Here is a 15,761-nt window from a genome sequence, read left to right on the forward strand (position 1 = left end):
GGAAGGTGTCCATGCCCACAGCAGTAGGGTTGGACTAAAGGTCCCTTACAACGCAAACCGTTCTATCGTTCAATGATTGTGAGATTTTTGGATGACTCTATGCTGGTGTAAAACATGCAGTATAATTAATTTTCACTGGCCTTAATTGTTGTTTTGTTTTCTGTTTTTTGTGGGTTTTTTAATCCAGTTGAAATTATTAAATGTTAATCTCCATTTCTGTTGGTTAAATTCTGCTTTCAGAACATATGTCTCAGTTTAATGTTTTGGTTTTAGGGTTCGTTTTTAGCAAGCATGTTCCCTTCCTGCCTCCCAAACCAAAATAAACAAAAAAGAACAATGATAGTAATTTTGTTCCCTCCCTGTTTTTTTTTCCCAAAAGCATTTCCACAAACTTCCTTTGTGAACACTAAGGAAGATTTTTTTTTTTTAATGTCTGGGTGGACTGTGGTACCATTTGTTTATCTTTAAAATATGAAGCCGTATCAGGAAGAAACACTTATAGTAAGTAAAGCTCTTTCCTTTTCCATAGTAATATGTCTGGGGTTTTATAATATTGATAAATGCTTAGGCATTTAAATATTACAGGTCAGCGTGGGGCCAGCCAAAATTATTAACAACTGTTGCTGGAACAATGGAATGGGGCTTGTACAAAGAGATGCAATAAATATCAGGCCACTTCCCCAGGAAATGTTTTGATTTTTATAGATACCATACTTACTTGAAAAGAACGCATAATATAGTTTCTTTAAGACTTAAATTGGAGGGGGTGCGTGTCATACCACTCATCTCTTCTGGAATTATTGCATTTATTTTTTGGTTGTGGAAAGAGAACTAATTTTGTATTTGTGTTTTTAGACAACAGTAGCAAAAAATCCAGCAACAAAATTCATATTGCAAAGATCTGGCTTTGCATGACATTGATTCTGCTTTAGTTCTGTATTATACCACTTATACCACACTTGGGTAGCAAAAAGAAGGAGAAAAAAACCCAATGCATAAAGGACTCTGTTGGAATGAACAATAGGTCAGACAGTGTTTGAGCTTAATAATGAGCAATCTCTGGAGACAACCATGCACTTCACTTCAGTATACTTAAAGCTTTCAACATGCATTGTCCATTTTCTTCAAGAAAATGTGCAGCAATTCCAGGTGATCCTAAGAGTTACCATAAAACATTGATGATAAGATCCCATCTATTCAGTTGTTCTAATTCAGTAACTAACTTTTGAATAGTTTTGTGACAAAAAGCTATGTATTTAAATCAAATGCCAAGTTCTCACATTATTGGAATAAAGTGCTTAATGGAATGAAAAGATATCTGAAGAATTTGAAGAAATTTCACGAGTGTGTGAGGTTACAGGTGTATTTAGATTCAGGCTTTTTGCTTGTCTGAATGTCAGGACACCTTTAGCAAGGGCAAATAGTACTCATTTGCAGGTATTAGTTGTATTACCTTATGTTATATATCTGCGAATAGTACGAACAAAACATTAATTGATAGGTAAATACCAGACAGCCTCCCAGAAAATAAGACAGAAATGCCTAATCCTTTCTGAGAGAGGAACAGAATGTAAGAAATCTTTGGTAGCTTCTCAGAGCAACTTGAAAAAATATCTCTGGGTTTTTTATATGGAAAAGTTTCTTACAGAAATAATGTTGAAATCCAAATTATGCCCATCATTTGTATAACAGTGCTTTATTGTTTCATTACTTTTAACTGGAGCTGCATTAAGTCAGTTCAGTAGTTGAGGAATAAAACTTACTGTTAGAGCACCAAGCTGTGTGGTCGGTTGATATGCTGGAGGGAAGGAATGCCATCCAGAGAAGACCTTGACATGCTTGTGAGGTGAGCTGATGCCAGCCTCATGAAGTTTAACCATGACAAGTGCAAGGTCCTACACCTGGGTCGGAGCAATCCCAGGCACAGCTACAGGTTGGGCAGAGAAGAGATTCAGAGCAGCCCTGCAGAGAAGAACTTGGGGGTGTTGGTCGATGAGAAAATGAACATGAGCCGGCTTCAGTGTGCACTTGCAGCCCAGAAAGCCAACCGTATCCTGGGCTGCATCAAAAGAAGCGTGACCAACAGGTCGAAGGAGGTGATCCTGCACCTCTACTCTGCTCTCGTGAGACCTCACTTGGAGTATTGTGTGCAGTTCTAGTGCCCTCAACATGAAAAGGACATGGAACTGTTGGAACAAGTCCAGAGGAGGGCCACGACGACAATCAGGGGACTGGAGCACCTCCCGTATGAAGACAGGTTGAGAAAGTTGGGGCTGTTCAGCCTGGAGAAGGCTGATTGGAGACGTCATAGTATCTGAAGGGGGTCCTACAGGGATGCTTGGTGGGGACTATTCGTTAGGGACTGTAGTGATAGGACAAGAGGTAACGGGTAGAAACTTAAACAGCAGAGGTTTAGATTGGATATAAGGAAGAAATTCTTTACTGTGAGGGTGGTGAGGCACTAGAATGGGTTGCCCAGGGGAGGTAGTGAATGCTCCATCCCTGGCAGTGTTCAAGGCCAGGTTGGATAAAGCCTTGGGTGATACGGTTTAGTGTGAGGTGTCCCTGCCCATGGCAGGAGGGTTGGAACTAGGTGATCTTAAGGTCCTTTCCAACCCTAACTATTCTATGATTCTGATTATAAAGACAGTGACGTTGGATCACACAGTGGTTATGCAGATCAAATGGCTGCTTCTTTCTCTGGTAATAAATAGTAAATAACTGTAGTACTGAAACAGATCTCCTGCAAGGCCAATCCCTAATTTGTGTGATCAGATTTTCACAGGGAAACTTGGATATTCAGTAAGCAGATATAATAGCTTCAATTTATATTAATGAGGTAGTGTTTTAGAAGTTTGATGAACCTGTTGAGGTTATTTTTTTAATTTGTTTATAAAGAACATGTGGCGTAAACAGAGAACAGAACTGAACCTCACATCTCCAAATTGAAGAAAGATGACTAATTCTTGGAAGTTGCGAAGGGCCATAGAACTTTTAAATGTATTTTCAGAGCAATTTCTGTGCTAGTTACTAAGAATCATTGTCAGTTGTGATTTTGGTGGTTTTCATGGCAACCCTCCCTGATTCCTAAGGCACATAGGCCTTAATGAAATTGCCACTCAATAAAAAGCATTACTTTTGGGAAGGTTAAGGGGGGGGGGGAGGGGGAATTAAATCCTAGGAACACTGTTTGCTAGATTCAGTCCCCCTCCCCAAAGCTCAGAGCACTTCATTCTTGAGCTAACTTGTCAGTACAAAAAGCACTGTGATTAAAATTGGCTGTGTTCTTATTGGCCTCCTATTTAAGATGTAGTATTAAAAGCTGCCTTTTCAGTGATCTCAAAAGAAGATATACTTGGAATCAATGCCTTAAATTAAAACTGATTCACCTTGAAAATAAATGCAAAATGTTTTTTTAATATTACAAACCCAGACTTTTTCCCATTAATTTCCCATAAATATTCTGTTGAATAGCATGAGACAACTCCAACTGAAATCTAGAATCATTCTGAAGCTCTGGTGAATATGTAAAGAAGAATCCAAATTGCCTTTGTTTATTTGTCACTTCAGAAAACCTCACAAACAAATCAAAATTCTCAAAAAGAAAACTCATGTTCTTAGGTAAACCAGACATTTATAGTAATGATTTAAAATAATGCAAATGTACCTAAGAATATCTAGTTGATCTTTATACTGCAGTCAGTATATATGATCTGTTTGAAGAACTGAGTAGAGAATTAAAGCATGAAGCTACTTAATTTGCTTAATATGAAACAGAAAGAAATAAATGCTGTTTTTTAGTGTCTTTAAATGTTTAAAGATTTTGATAAACAAAATAAAAAAAAAAACACCAAAAAAAAACCCAACCTTGTAATACAACTTTCAAGATTCCCGAATGTAATTAAGCAGCCCATAAAGACTGAAATGTAAAGTATTCTCACATTTGCAATTCACTTCATTCATGTGAGAAGTTTACAGTCTAAAATAGATGATGCAAAGGTTCAGAACTGTGTTTTAAAACTAAGAACTGATGAACTTCTTGAGACACCCAGGTCAGAGTGAAGGGAAGGGTAGTCCTTGTCAACTGTTGCTTCACTTCAGAACTTATTTAAATGCTTGCATTCATGCTGATATGCACCACCCCCCTCCGTAAAAAAAAAAAAAAAAAAAAAAAAAAACACAAAAAATAGTGAAACTCTAATTTTAGTTTTCTCCAGGTGTTTAAAGTCATGGGAAAAAAGCAATGATGAATATATAAGAAACGTTTTGCAACTGAATGTTGCTCCAAAAAAACAGTTTATTGAACATAAGGATTTTTTTTTTTCTTCTAAAGATGGTCACTGGTTTGGTGGTATTTTTTTGTTATTTTGGTTTGTTTTTGTTGTTTGTGTTTTTTTCCAAGATAATATTCTATTTTGGACAAGTGTGTGTTTATTTTCTTGTGAGGATGATGAGGCACTGGAATGGGTTGCCCAGGGAAGTTGTGAATGCCCCATCCCTGGCAGTGTTCAAGATCAGGTTGGACAGAGCCTTGGGTGACATGGTTTAGTGTGAAGTGTCCCTGCCCATAGCAGGGGGTTTGGAACTAGATGATTTTAAGGTCCTTTCCAACCCTAACTGTTCTATGATTCTCTGACTCTTGACTGGCATTATGTTTCCACATTTCCAAAGCTTCCAGTAAGTTTGTCATGTCAACTGAATACAGAAAAATACCTTCATTCAGAGAGGAATTTGCACAGTACTTCTTCCATTGTAAATACTTCTAAGTAGTACACCTTGTCTTTTTTATTGGAAACTTAGGGGGGAAAAAAAAATTATCAGGTAATCAAAAAGACAGGAAACATAGGGCTAAAGTATACTAGAAGGAAATTTAATACTGGGGTGGGGGTTCATCCTGTTTTTTTTGTTCTCTGTAACAATGAGCTTTGCAGATGTTTGGAAATGTTCTGTATGTGTAAATGAAGATATTAGAGGAGAACTTCTCTGGCCTACCTGTTGGCTATAGAATGGATGTTAATATTTTGAAAATCTAGATTGGCTATTCAGATGTGAAAATAGATTTTCATAAATCTTCAGAGCAGATTGGTTTGTAATTCAGGAGACAGTTATGCTATATTTATTGGTAAACTTCTTACAATGCATTGATAAGGATATCAGTCACCAGCTGAGCGTAGTGCTTGTGTGTCCCATATTTAGGTTTGCAATGAACCTAGAGCCAAAATTCCTGATCACATCTGCGTCTGGTTTTAACCATACATGGATATCCTGTCAGCAGAAGAAAAAATAACACATCTATTTTTAAGTTAGCTGGAATTTTGGAGGCACAAACCACCTGGTATCGCTGAGCAGCTTTGGCTGAACGTGTGCTGTGGTCACACCAGAGACAGCTGACCTTTGCTGAGACAGAGACCTGCTGAGACGGAGACCTTTGCTGCCGCCTCCAGACCAGCTTGTGCTGCTGCCTATTGGGAGCTCCTCCTTAGGAGCTTGGCTTGGAGTAAAGATAAAATTAATGTATGTTCTCTTTGCATCAGGCAGTTTGGGGAATTAAGGTGCAGTTGTATGGGTGATGTATTTGTGGTTTCTCTGTAGATGTACTCTTCTATAATAGTCAGAGTCTGAAGGTTAAAAACACTAGCTTCAGACACTGTTAATGTAACAAATTATTTAACTAATTAATTCCTAGGACTGTATCATAACATTGGGATAGAAATACTGAATTGGAAATAATCACAGGAAATAATGTGTCAGAGCCTGTGCCTTTTTTTTTCTTTTTTTCCTTCAGTAAAGCGATTTACACATCACTAAAATCTGTAGCAGAATGAAACATTTTCAGTTTGAAATATTACCTTGATGGTAGTTAGCTCTGATGCCATGGGCCACTGGAGCAGTTTCAAACTTTATTTCAGAAGAATTGCTTGTCCCTTGCCAATTTCACACAGGCTCATTCAGTAACAATATTTTCCCCTAAGTATTCTTTCTAAGGTTGTGGTATTGTTTATCGTGCTGGGATAGCAAGATTTTTTAACTTTTTTTTTTTTTTTCCCTCCTCATTTAAAGGCTCAAAGGAAAGCCATGTGGGGGCTTTGTCTTTCATGCTATGTGCTGTGTTAGCCTCTACAGCCTGTCTTGTTTGTTGAAGATTTAATATCTTTGGTATTTCGTCAATTAAAGATAGGGTAGATACCGATCCTCAAAGCAAGTATTGCCCAGCAGCATCACCCAGAGTTTTTAGTTTAGTTATTTTCTGTTGTTGGGGTTTTGACTTGTAAGTTCATGAGTCAAAAGTTAAAAGACTTTATTTAAACTTGAGGAAATAAGTAAATTAAAATATTTGATCTTCCTAAGATTACATTATTTAAGAATAGGTACAAAATTTAGGTCATGTTGATGACAGTGTGGAACCGTGTAGTTAGCCCATTAGAAACTGTCTAAATACTGAATACATGATTATTCTACTAGAAATTGGGCAATGCATGCTGCCTTTTTTATTTTCTGTTTTTTGAAATAGGCTAAGTAGTTATCTGAATCTAGTGTAGGTATACATAAAATAAGACTTCTCTGAATAGCTTCAGAGCAGGTGGCTCATTATAAACACTCAGTCATTGCATTAGGAAGACTTGCAAGATTTGTCTCCAAATAGACTATTGCTTGTCACTTGCCAAGAGAGTGTTTTATTCTATGTGTTGTCGACATTGATACTTCAGTGCTTTCTTTTATTTACTGTTAACTAGAATCTGCATTGTTCAGAAGTTGTGTGTTTTTAAAGAATGATTCTTTGTCTATGAATAAAAGGAGCTTCTGTAATGTGAATGTAATAGTGCTGGCCCAGGCACAATCATACTGTGTGTTTAGAGCACACGACTGAGTGTGCTGTCAGCTCAGCATCTCTCTGAACTTTACAGTTTGCTGTAGTTTGGTTTTAATTGGTTTCAGAGAATGCATTTATTCAATAAATAAACAAAAAAAAAACCCAGCAAAACCCAAGCACAAACCCAACCCACAAACGACAACAAAAAAAAACCCCACCCCCTAATCCCTGTGGTATTAATTCCATTTAATTATAATTGATGTGAAATTTCAGAATAGTAAATAGTTTTTATTTTGTAATTTAAATTACTTTGGATGGTTGAATAAACATGCTTTCATAAAAAGCTGCTTTTCAAATTCTGCTTTTAATTATATGAAATGTTAAGATGATCTTGGAAACATGAATACAGGGCTCTAAATTGTGGTAATTGCCTATATTCTGATAAAAAAACCACAAAAAAACAAAAAACCAATGAAAAACCACAAAAAAACAACAAATTTCCTTCAGATTATTTTGGATGAATGTAAAATTTGACCTTCTATTGACAGATTGTCTTCAAAATGGTTATTTTGACCAATGTCAACTCTTGAAAGGAATTAATTGTCCTGTTACTTTGTGTTTTGCTTTTGTGACATCTGAGGAATTACAAAGAAGGATTTCTGTATTTCTGTATTTCTGCTGATTTTGAATGAATCTTTTTCTACCCCCAGACTTGAAGAAAGACCAGGTAAATTCAGAAGTTAACAACAGACCTCACGTTAATTCTCCAACACAATTATATCTGCAGGTGCCCAGTCCTCCAGTAAAGAGGTAACTAATACTGACATTAATTTACTGTGTAACAGTTTAAGAATTCTGTTATGTGATAGTAATCAGTATTAAGCATTCAAATGTTTTGAAATATTTGAAAAGTGGATGTATGTATCAATCTGAATCAGAGATGTTTTGAAGAAAGAGGTCATTTTTGACGTAAACCTAAATGTGGAAAGAATTTTTCTTGCCTTACAGATATTGATGCTCTTGTAAACATTTTCTGGGGCACTTTACATTTCAAATGAAAGAACCTTTGGAGTGTTTTAATACAACTTTTAGTCAAATGGCTGTATGTTAAGCGGATTCCAGTTTTCTAGTCAGATAGAATATGTAAGCAGTGTTACCAAGGCTATCTTTGAAAAAAAAAAAAAATCCTTGGGTTATAGGAGCTCTTTCATATGTTTTTAGGGATACTTATATCTTGTGTGTTTTTTCTATTTTAGAGTTGAAATGCCTGAGACCAATAGGAAACTTTTTCCATCGTCAGCTCCACAGCCAATTCTTAAAGACGTTGTTAAGTCAGAAAGCAGAAACAAGTCAACTGAACAAAATTCTTCAGAGTGGCTTAGTCCAGACAAGTTAGAGAAGGTCAGCATGCCAGTATATTGTGCAGGTGGCATATCCCACCCCTGTACAGAAAATGTCTGTGAAAGGAAGCTGATGAGCAACGACTTTCACTGCTCTTCCCAGCCACAGCCTCATCACATAAGAATGTTTGGTCCCAAGGTGGGGTTGTCACCTTGTGTGCCACAGAACCTGTCAGAAAGTCCCATGGTGTTTCCCCCTCACAGTGAGTATGCTGGGCACCCACTCCGAAGGGTGGACGCTCTTTGGGTGCCTGAAGCAGTGTACCAGAATCTTCCTCCTCCTTTACCGCCAAAGAAGTATGCTCTGAATACTTTTCTAGTATCAGAAAATAACTTGGCAGCCAATACAAAGTCGACAGAGGTGCTGCAAAACAATCCATTGAGGCAAATGGATACACCTTTAAAATCTGGATCAGAAGCAAGCATATTTACAAACGAACAAAGGCTTAAAGAGCCATTGCAGGGGAATGAACTGTTTGTTCATAAGCCAGATTCTCCACCTCGTTTATCAGTTAATGATTTTTGGACTGTGTCAGAAAACTTTTTAAAAACAGGATCTCATCATACAGGACCAAGTGCTGGCTGTGTGGATGGAAATGACAGTGTATCCCTAACGACTTATTTTTCAGTAGATAGTTGTATGACTGACACATACAGGATGAAATATCATCAGAGACCCAAGCTGTATTTTACAGATAGTGGAAGCTTCACAAAGAAAAGCATCTCCCATCAACTGGAGTAGAACTGAATGCTACATACCATGCTGCTCTTGAGCCCAGGCATTCCACATCTGAGCAACGGTACAAGGCAAATGTAGAAGGCGTACACTGCAGTAGATAGTTTTAAGAAAAGAATATCTGGATCTGACTTTGCTATTTCATGTAGGCTGTAAATGGGCACAGACATTGAGAGTCTGTGATAACTATGTACCAAGTTTACTGTACTTTGGAGTCATGACTGTCTAAGTGAATATGCAAATAGAGGTGAACAGAGGAGGAGAGGTGCTAAACTTAGGGTTCTTAGATCTGTTACTCTGGTTGCCTTAATGCTTGCCTATGTTACTCAGCTTGTCTTTTATGCTTTATACTAAAAACAGTCCCTTTGAGCGTATGCATTATACAGCAGTGGAATCAAGTAGATGTTACCTTTTTGTAACAAAATTTATTAAGTTGCAATTTAAAAAATGTTCATTTGGACTGTGGTCACTACATGCATAGACTAAAAAAACGGATAAACATGCTACCATATATAATGAAGTAAATGTATAGTCGAGCAGCATTTGTCCTGATAGATAGTAGAAGGTGACATGGGGCTTTTTCAGCTGACTTCTCTGAGAGTATGTGCTTTCACAAACCTTCAAGTGTCTTTAATACAGGTTTACCCAGATAATTTCAAAGTTTTTATTTGAAAAGCCTTAACAATTCTTTAGAAACGGTTGTTCTGTTTTGCAAGTGTTAAGTAAGATTTTTTCAAAGGGAATTCAAGGAAACTGCAGAAATAGCATGTCCTGTTAATACATCTGCTCAGTGTTAGTGTACATTTTAAAACATATTTATCAAATTTGTTCATCCTATAAGCTATATATACTTTAACTTATTAAAATTAAATATAACCACATAAACTACAAACTGATATAGCAGAATAGGACGCTAATTTTAAAATACAGTTACCATGCAAGTATGAAAAGTTTAATTTTGTAAGGTTTTAGATATATTTGCTAGTTATGTTCAGTTCTGATTTATTCTACTATTGCATGCAAAGTCAATGCTGCTATTTATTCAACTTCCTCTCTCTTTTCAGCTTGACATTTCAAGCAATGTTTAATGGAGGTCAGACACTTGATTTTACTGATGCTTTTTCCTATGCAGAGCACTCCCACACACATGTATATTCTGTACTGGCAGATCAGGCTGTCTGAACCTGCAGCCATTTAGGTTGCAGTGACTGAGGGGGCTAGAAAAGCGGAGGTTCCTCTCTTCATCTGCTCTAGCACTCTGCCCTGCAGTTTTGGCAGCTCTGGCATTTTTTATGTCTTTTCTTAACCTGACTTACTTCAGTAACAAAAGTGAAGGATTTGGCTTTTCTTTGATTAGTTAAATTGGTGCACAGAACTACACAATTGTTGTGAGGCCCAGCACGTGGCCTAGTGACAGCTGGGGAAGAAAGCAGCAGCCCTTGGCTCTTCAGAATTACCTGCTGTGTGTTGTGATGTCAGAGGGAGGGCCTTAGAGTTCTGTTTCAGTCTTGTAACACTGAACAATATGTAATTTAATGTCAGCAAAGACTAACACAATCCAAAAAGACTAAATTTTGCCATTTCACATTAGTGTTAACTTTGGGTGCTGCTGTTTACATGTGAACATCAATGCCTTTTTATTATGAAAATAATGCAAGTTAAATATGCATAAGAAACTCTTGCTTATACTTGCAGTTAGAAAAGCTTTTTTACATTTATAAACCTTATATACCTTATATGAGTTTTACTGCTTCAACCAAATGTTAGCAATTGTTTAGCACAATTGTCCAGGGTAGACATGTGAACAATAGTTTTGGTTGTTCTTTGTCAAGGTCAGGGTTAGGGTTGTTTTTTTTTGTTTGTTTGTTTTGGGTTGTTTTTTCTTTTTTAAACTACATGTAACTTTCAGTAGAACTGGAACATAATATATGCAACATAATCTCAGATTAATCTTATTTCTATCTTGGTCAATCATAGCACTTTGGGGAGGGGTTGTGGGGAGATCTAGGACTTGTAGTGCAAATAATTATGCGTGTGTATGTATGGCTGCTGGTGAACTGTAAAAAAAAAAAACAAAAAAAACTTTAAAAAAGTATCCTTTTATAAGAAAATCAGTTGAATACAGAACAAGAACCCTGAAAATGTATCAACATGGAAGATCCCTAATTGTAGTATTTTTGAGCTATTTCAAAACCTGTAGATTAAACTTTTCTAGTTCATCTAGCAATGTTACATACTATACATAGGCAGTTAAGTAAAACTGCCCTCTGATACTTGTGTAAAAATAAATATTACTGGCATTTATAAATAATGTAAAATTTGTAAAATGTTTTGAAAAAATCTTTAATTTGAATTATAGTATTTTTATGTATGAATAGCACAGCAACAACTGTGAATGATATTAGGACACTTATTTTTAAACATGCATAGCAATGTTCATACTTGTGTACAATGAGCAATATGAATGCCTATTACCAATACCAATGGATTTGGCTTCCAGTAAGCACAACTGGTAAACATCTTTTTAAAGTAGCTGTAGTGACATAGGTGTATTTCCATTCTCCTTGCTTTGCTTGAAGTGATCTTACCAGACAACTTTATATGTGACCCATGTTTACCAGGTATTTAATTAAATAGACAGCTAATTGAGGCACCTTTGGTTTTATATTTGACTCTGCACTCCATGTATGTATGTACTTAATAGTTGGTAACTAATATGTGATAACTTGTTTTAACTTTCCTAGGGTGCCTGTTTATTTTTTTTATAAATGTTCCCTTCCGGCTCTAGATTTGTGTAAGAGCCTACACAATTTTTGTAACAGTAAAGACATTAAGAAGTCTTGTAATTGATATATTTTTTCGGTCTTTAGATTATTTTCTTGCAAAGTCCTGTTTATCCGAACTATCAGATAAAAATTTAAAGTACCTTTCTCTCCTGTTTCTTTTGTATCCCACATTTAAAAAAAAAACTAACCAAACAAAAACCCTGAAAAACTGGGAAGATAGCTTTCCAGAGCTACATTTTTAAATACTGGCAGATTGATACTGCTACCAATGGTCCAAAGTCTTCCAGAGATGATGGTTCAGTTACATTTTTTTCAAACAGTAAAATTCAACTTCTCAAATATTTCTTTAGAAAGCTAAATAGGTTTATATCTATGAAATGCATAGGGCAATCTTAATTCCATAATCCCACAGCCTTGGGTAACAACTGATTGATTAGTTACACAAGCTGTTTTGCTACCTTATGCTTTATTATGGATAAGTGAAATTTACCTTGATGTATATATTCACATTCTTCAGGAGCACATAAAATAGCTTGAGCCCAAGGCACCACACAGCCTGCACTTCATTAGCTTTAAGTTTAAGTAAAACCTTGTATGCCAGATCTGGCTGAAGGAGAAAGTTAAATTTTCATATATCTCCTAATAATTTAGTTTTCTAAAGGACATTTAGACTTACACACCTGTCTTCCTTACCAGAAGAGAAATGGAGTGACAGTATTTCCCTGTTACATTATTCCCTTGGGATTTCCCTGGTGAAATTATGTTAGGGAAAAGGAGTGGGGGGAGAAAAAAGTGAGCTAACAGTAAAACCTATTTTTCTGTTGGTGAGAATGCAGTTGCAGTTCAGCACTCTTCCACACCATGAGCCAAGGTCCCAGCAGTCAAGATCATAAATGCTAGCATCTGTACGGACATTGAAATGTCGAAATGTCAAAGTCCTGAAATCTACTTGTTTTTTATAATTATTTGTGAAAAACACCCAATAACTATGAATTGTACTTTTCACAGTTAGAAACCAGTATTCACAAGGGACAAATACTAAAGAAAACTGTACCCCCTCCTTCATCCATAGCTGAAGACTGTCTTCCCTAAAACCTGATGAGGTATAAAGCCTGCTCCATGTGTTTACCTTCCTTTTCTTCTACTGGAGAATATGAGATACTCCTTAATTTAACACAGTTTTGAAAGTCCCTCTTAGTGAAATAGGAAATTTTGATGTGCATCTGAAAGTTGAAACCCCTGTCCACTTAAAGTCATCCACCGATGGTGTATGGAAAAGGGTACTTGGCATATCACCTGCCAGCTATTCAAGAAGGCTGCTGACAGAAGGTTGCTCTTTCACTCTTTATTTCAAAGGAAATCAGAACCTGGTTTACTTTAATTAGTGAGTACAGTAGGCTGCTACTGCTGTTAAACATTAGCATATTTCAGAAGGCAGAGTAACTGCTGCAGTAGAAACATAATATCAAACCCTTATGATTAACTTTCTGAAAGTAAACCAGCTGGGTAAGGTTCTTCCACCAAGGGAAAGGGTCTGAGTTCCACAAACTGAAGCTGTTAGAGCTGGATTTTATTCTCAGCCATTCTACAGTCTGTCCTTTGGGTTGATTTTATTCAAACAGCATGGATATTAATACATCTCTGCTTAACAAACCTTTAGATACTAATTACAAAAGTATAGTCAGGCTGTCATACATAACCTTTAAGAGTTCAGAACACAGAAACAGGATACAGGTAAACACATGAACTGTAATACTTGGGATACAGCCACAGATATTGTAATGATGTACATTACAATACAATACAGATATACATAATGTATGTATGTAATATATATGCTTCCTGCATTCAAGTGGAATAGTGTTCCCTGCTGTTCATAGTGCACACATAGGCCTCCTCTTCCTCTCCTGGTTTCTTAAGGTGCATCCTGTGATAAACAGTGGCTCTACAGGAAACAGAAAAGCCCAGGTTACTTTTGCAGTACTACACAACTCCTTTCAAAGATACAGCAAACATGAGAAAAGCATCAAGCACACAACCCGATCCAACACCTGATACTCTTTTTTTTCTTTTTTTTTTTTTTTGTATTCGCACAAACAAGAAAAACCCAACCTGCTCTTTTGAAATTAGTTTTATGTTTCTTTCGGGGTATTTGTGCTCTCCAGGCCTTTTGAGGCTGGGCAGGGACACAAAAGGCTGCTCCCAGGAGCCACTCCCCAACTACCAGCGATATCTTCACCCGTGGGGGCTTCGGCGACACTCGGACCGTCCAGCTGCTGACAGCTGCAGCTCCCCGGCCGCCGGTCACACCCTGGCCGCCCGCCGGCCCTCTTCCGCCTCTTCCTCCTCCTCCTCCCGCCACGAACCGGCTCCCCAGCGCAGCACCTGCTCGCTACAGCTCGTCCTAAAGATTAGGGTGAAGCCCGCGACGGACCGGGAGCTCCGCGCCCTGCTGCGAGCCGCCCGGGAACCCGACCAGACGCACCCACTGCCCGGCGGCGGCTGACCTGGGCCCAGTATCCTCAGGGCAGCAAGTAGATGACCACAAAGAGCGCCAGGTCGAAGAGAAGGAAAAGCCACAAGTCCAGCCAGTAGGACTGCCCCGACAGCGACATCGCCTGCACCCGGCCGCCATAGTCCGCCGCGTCCTGCTGCTCCCGCCGCCTCACCTCCGTCTCCATGCCTCGGAGGGTTGCCTCGCATGACGGCGATACTCACCGCGCAGGCACCAGCTGTACTTCCGGGTAGGAAGCCAATGGGAACAAAGCGCACGTATTGCCGTCACGCCCTGTAGTCAACGCACGCCGGCACCGCCTTTGCTGTCTCGAGCCGCTCGGCGCTTACGTGCTGTGGAGGGCGAAGAGCGGAGGGCGATCGGTCGATGCCGTGTGTGTGGCGGTTTCTTTGTCGTTGTTCTTGTTGCGACCCTGGGGCATGTTGGTGTTTTGCCTCTTTCTGCTAGCACGGCTGCTCTCCTTCCCTCGCTGTTGTCCTGTTAGTTGCCGCCGCGATGGGTACTTCCCCCTCACTGCTGAGTGGCTAATGGCGGTGAACGGGCGGGGTCATATGGTAAAAGCACCAGACATGGAGGGAACCGCTGCTTCTCTTGCAGGTTCTGGGACAAGCGCTGCCTGTTGGGGCTGAGTTGGTGACTGACGCTTCTGCGGTAGTACTTGTGTACCACTGGTTGCCGCTCCCTGACAGGGCTCTCGGCCGGGGTAGACGTGTGGAGAAAAGCAGGTGGGCAGTCCTGTCAGACCGTGTTCGTTTTGTTTTGTGAAGCTGTACCGGGGCTTGTGCGGAAATTTCACAAGTTCTTTATGATACGGTTTCTTGGAGAGGCATGTCTGCGGTATTTGGAGTTGTAACATACTTTTACTGTATCTTGTTTCTAGTAAATACCAGTTCACTTTTCAGTTTGTAGTCTTGTATGAAGTCCAGAATGAGCTAAATTAATCTCTCAAATACTTCTCGAACAAAATACCCTACTGATTATGGGAGCCAATCAGTCAACAGATCTGATAACCTAGATCAAAATAACCATGCATCAAGGCGTTAGTGCTTTGGGTGTTGCAGAGATAAGTGCATTAATAGCAGGCCTTGATAAATATCCTCAGGGAAGGAGGAGGGAATGGATTCAGAAACTTAATGCAGTTTTAATTCCAGCCAGTAAAGCCTCAAACAGAAATAAACTCTCATTCTCCAATTTCCTGAAGTCATTGAAATAATTAATTGCTAATATACTTGTATGCAATTTAGAAGCAGTGATGACATGCAAATGCTTACAAAGGTCAAATTCTGTAACAGCATTTGAATGATTTGGGCTTCTTATAGTTTAGTCTGCTTTTTCACAGCACATAACTGTCACACAGTGTACTGCAAGCCATTCTTCTTTGTCCATCTCCCTTTGAAAGGCTTTAGTATCTAAACAAAATCCAGATTATAGGATGTTGGTTTTGGTTTTTTTTTTCTAGTTTTTAATACCTTTGCTTTTCAGATTTACATCTCTTTGTACTTGAAGGACTTTT

The 15,761-nt window shown here is 38.4% G+C and overlaps 1 protein-coding gene and 1 long non-coding RNA gene across 5 annotated transcripts in view; both read left to right on the plus strand.

Annotated features, from left to right (window-relative positions):
- USP53 (ubiquitin specific peptidase 53) overlaps positions 1-11,873 on the plus strand; it is a 40,734-nt gene extending 28,861 nt beyond the window's left edge. The window contains 3 exon segments of the mRNA XM_031044725.2: positions 7,522-7,621; positions 8,068-8,915; positions 8,918-11,873. Of these exon segments, the coding sequence (XP_030900585.1) occupies positions 7,522-7,621; positions 8,068-8,915; positions 8,918-9,051 (1,082 nt within the window). The 3' untranslated portion in view covers positions 9,052-11,873.
- Positions 11,874-13,913: 2,040 nt separating this feature from the next.
- The window catches only part of LOC115945674 (uncharacterized), a 41,940-nt gene continuing 40,092 nt past the window's right edge, over positions 13,914-15,761 (plus strand). For all 4 annotated transcript variants that reach the window (XR_004079953.2, XR_004549619.1, XR_004079955.1 and 1 more), the window contains exons 1-2: positions 13,914-14,621; positions 14,846-14,973. This is a non-coding gene — a long non-coding RNA (uncharacterized lncRNA). The remainder of the gene's footprint in view (positions 14,622-14,845; positions 14,974-15,761) is intronic.

Source organism: Melopsittacus undulatus, chromosome 5 (genome assembly GCF_012275295.1).
Source record: "Melopsittacus undulatus isolate bMelUnd1 chromosome 5, bMelUnd1.mat.Z, whole genome shotgun sequence".
NCBI classification, from domain to species: Eukaryota; Metazoa; Chordata; class Aves; order Psittaciformes; family Psittaculidae; genus Melopsittacus; species Melopsittacus undulatus.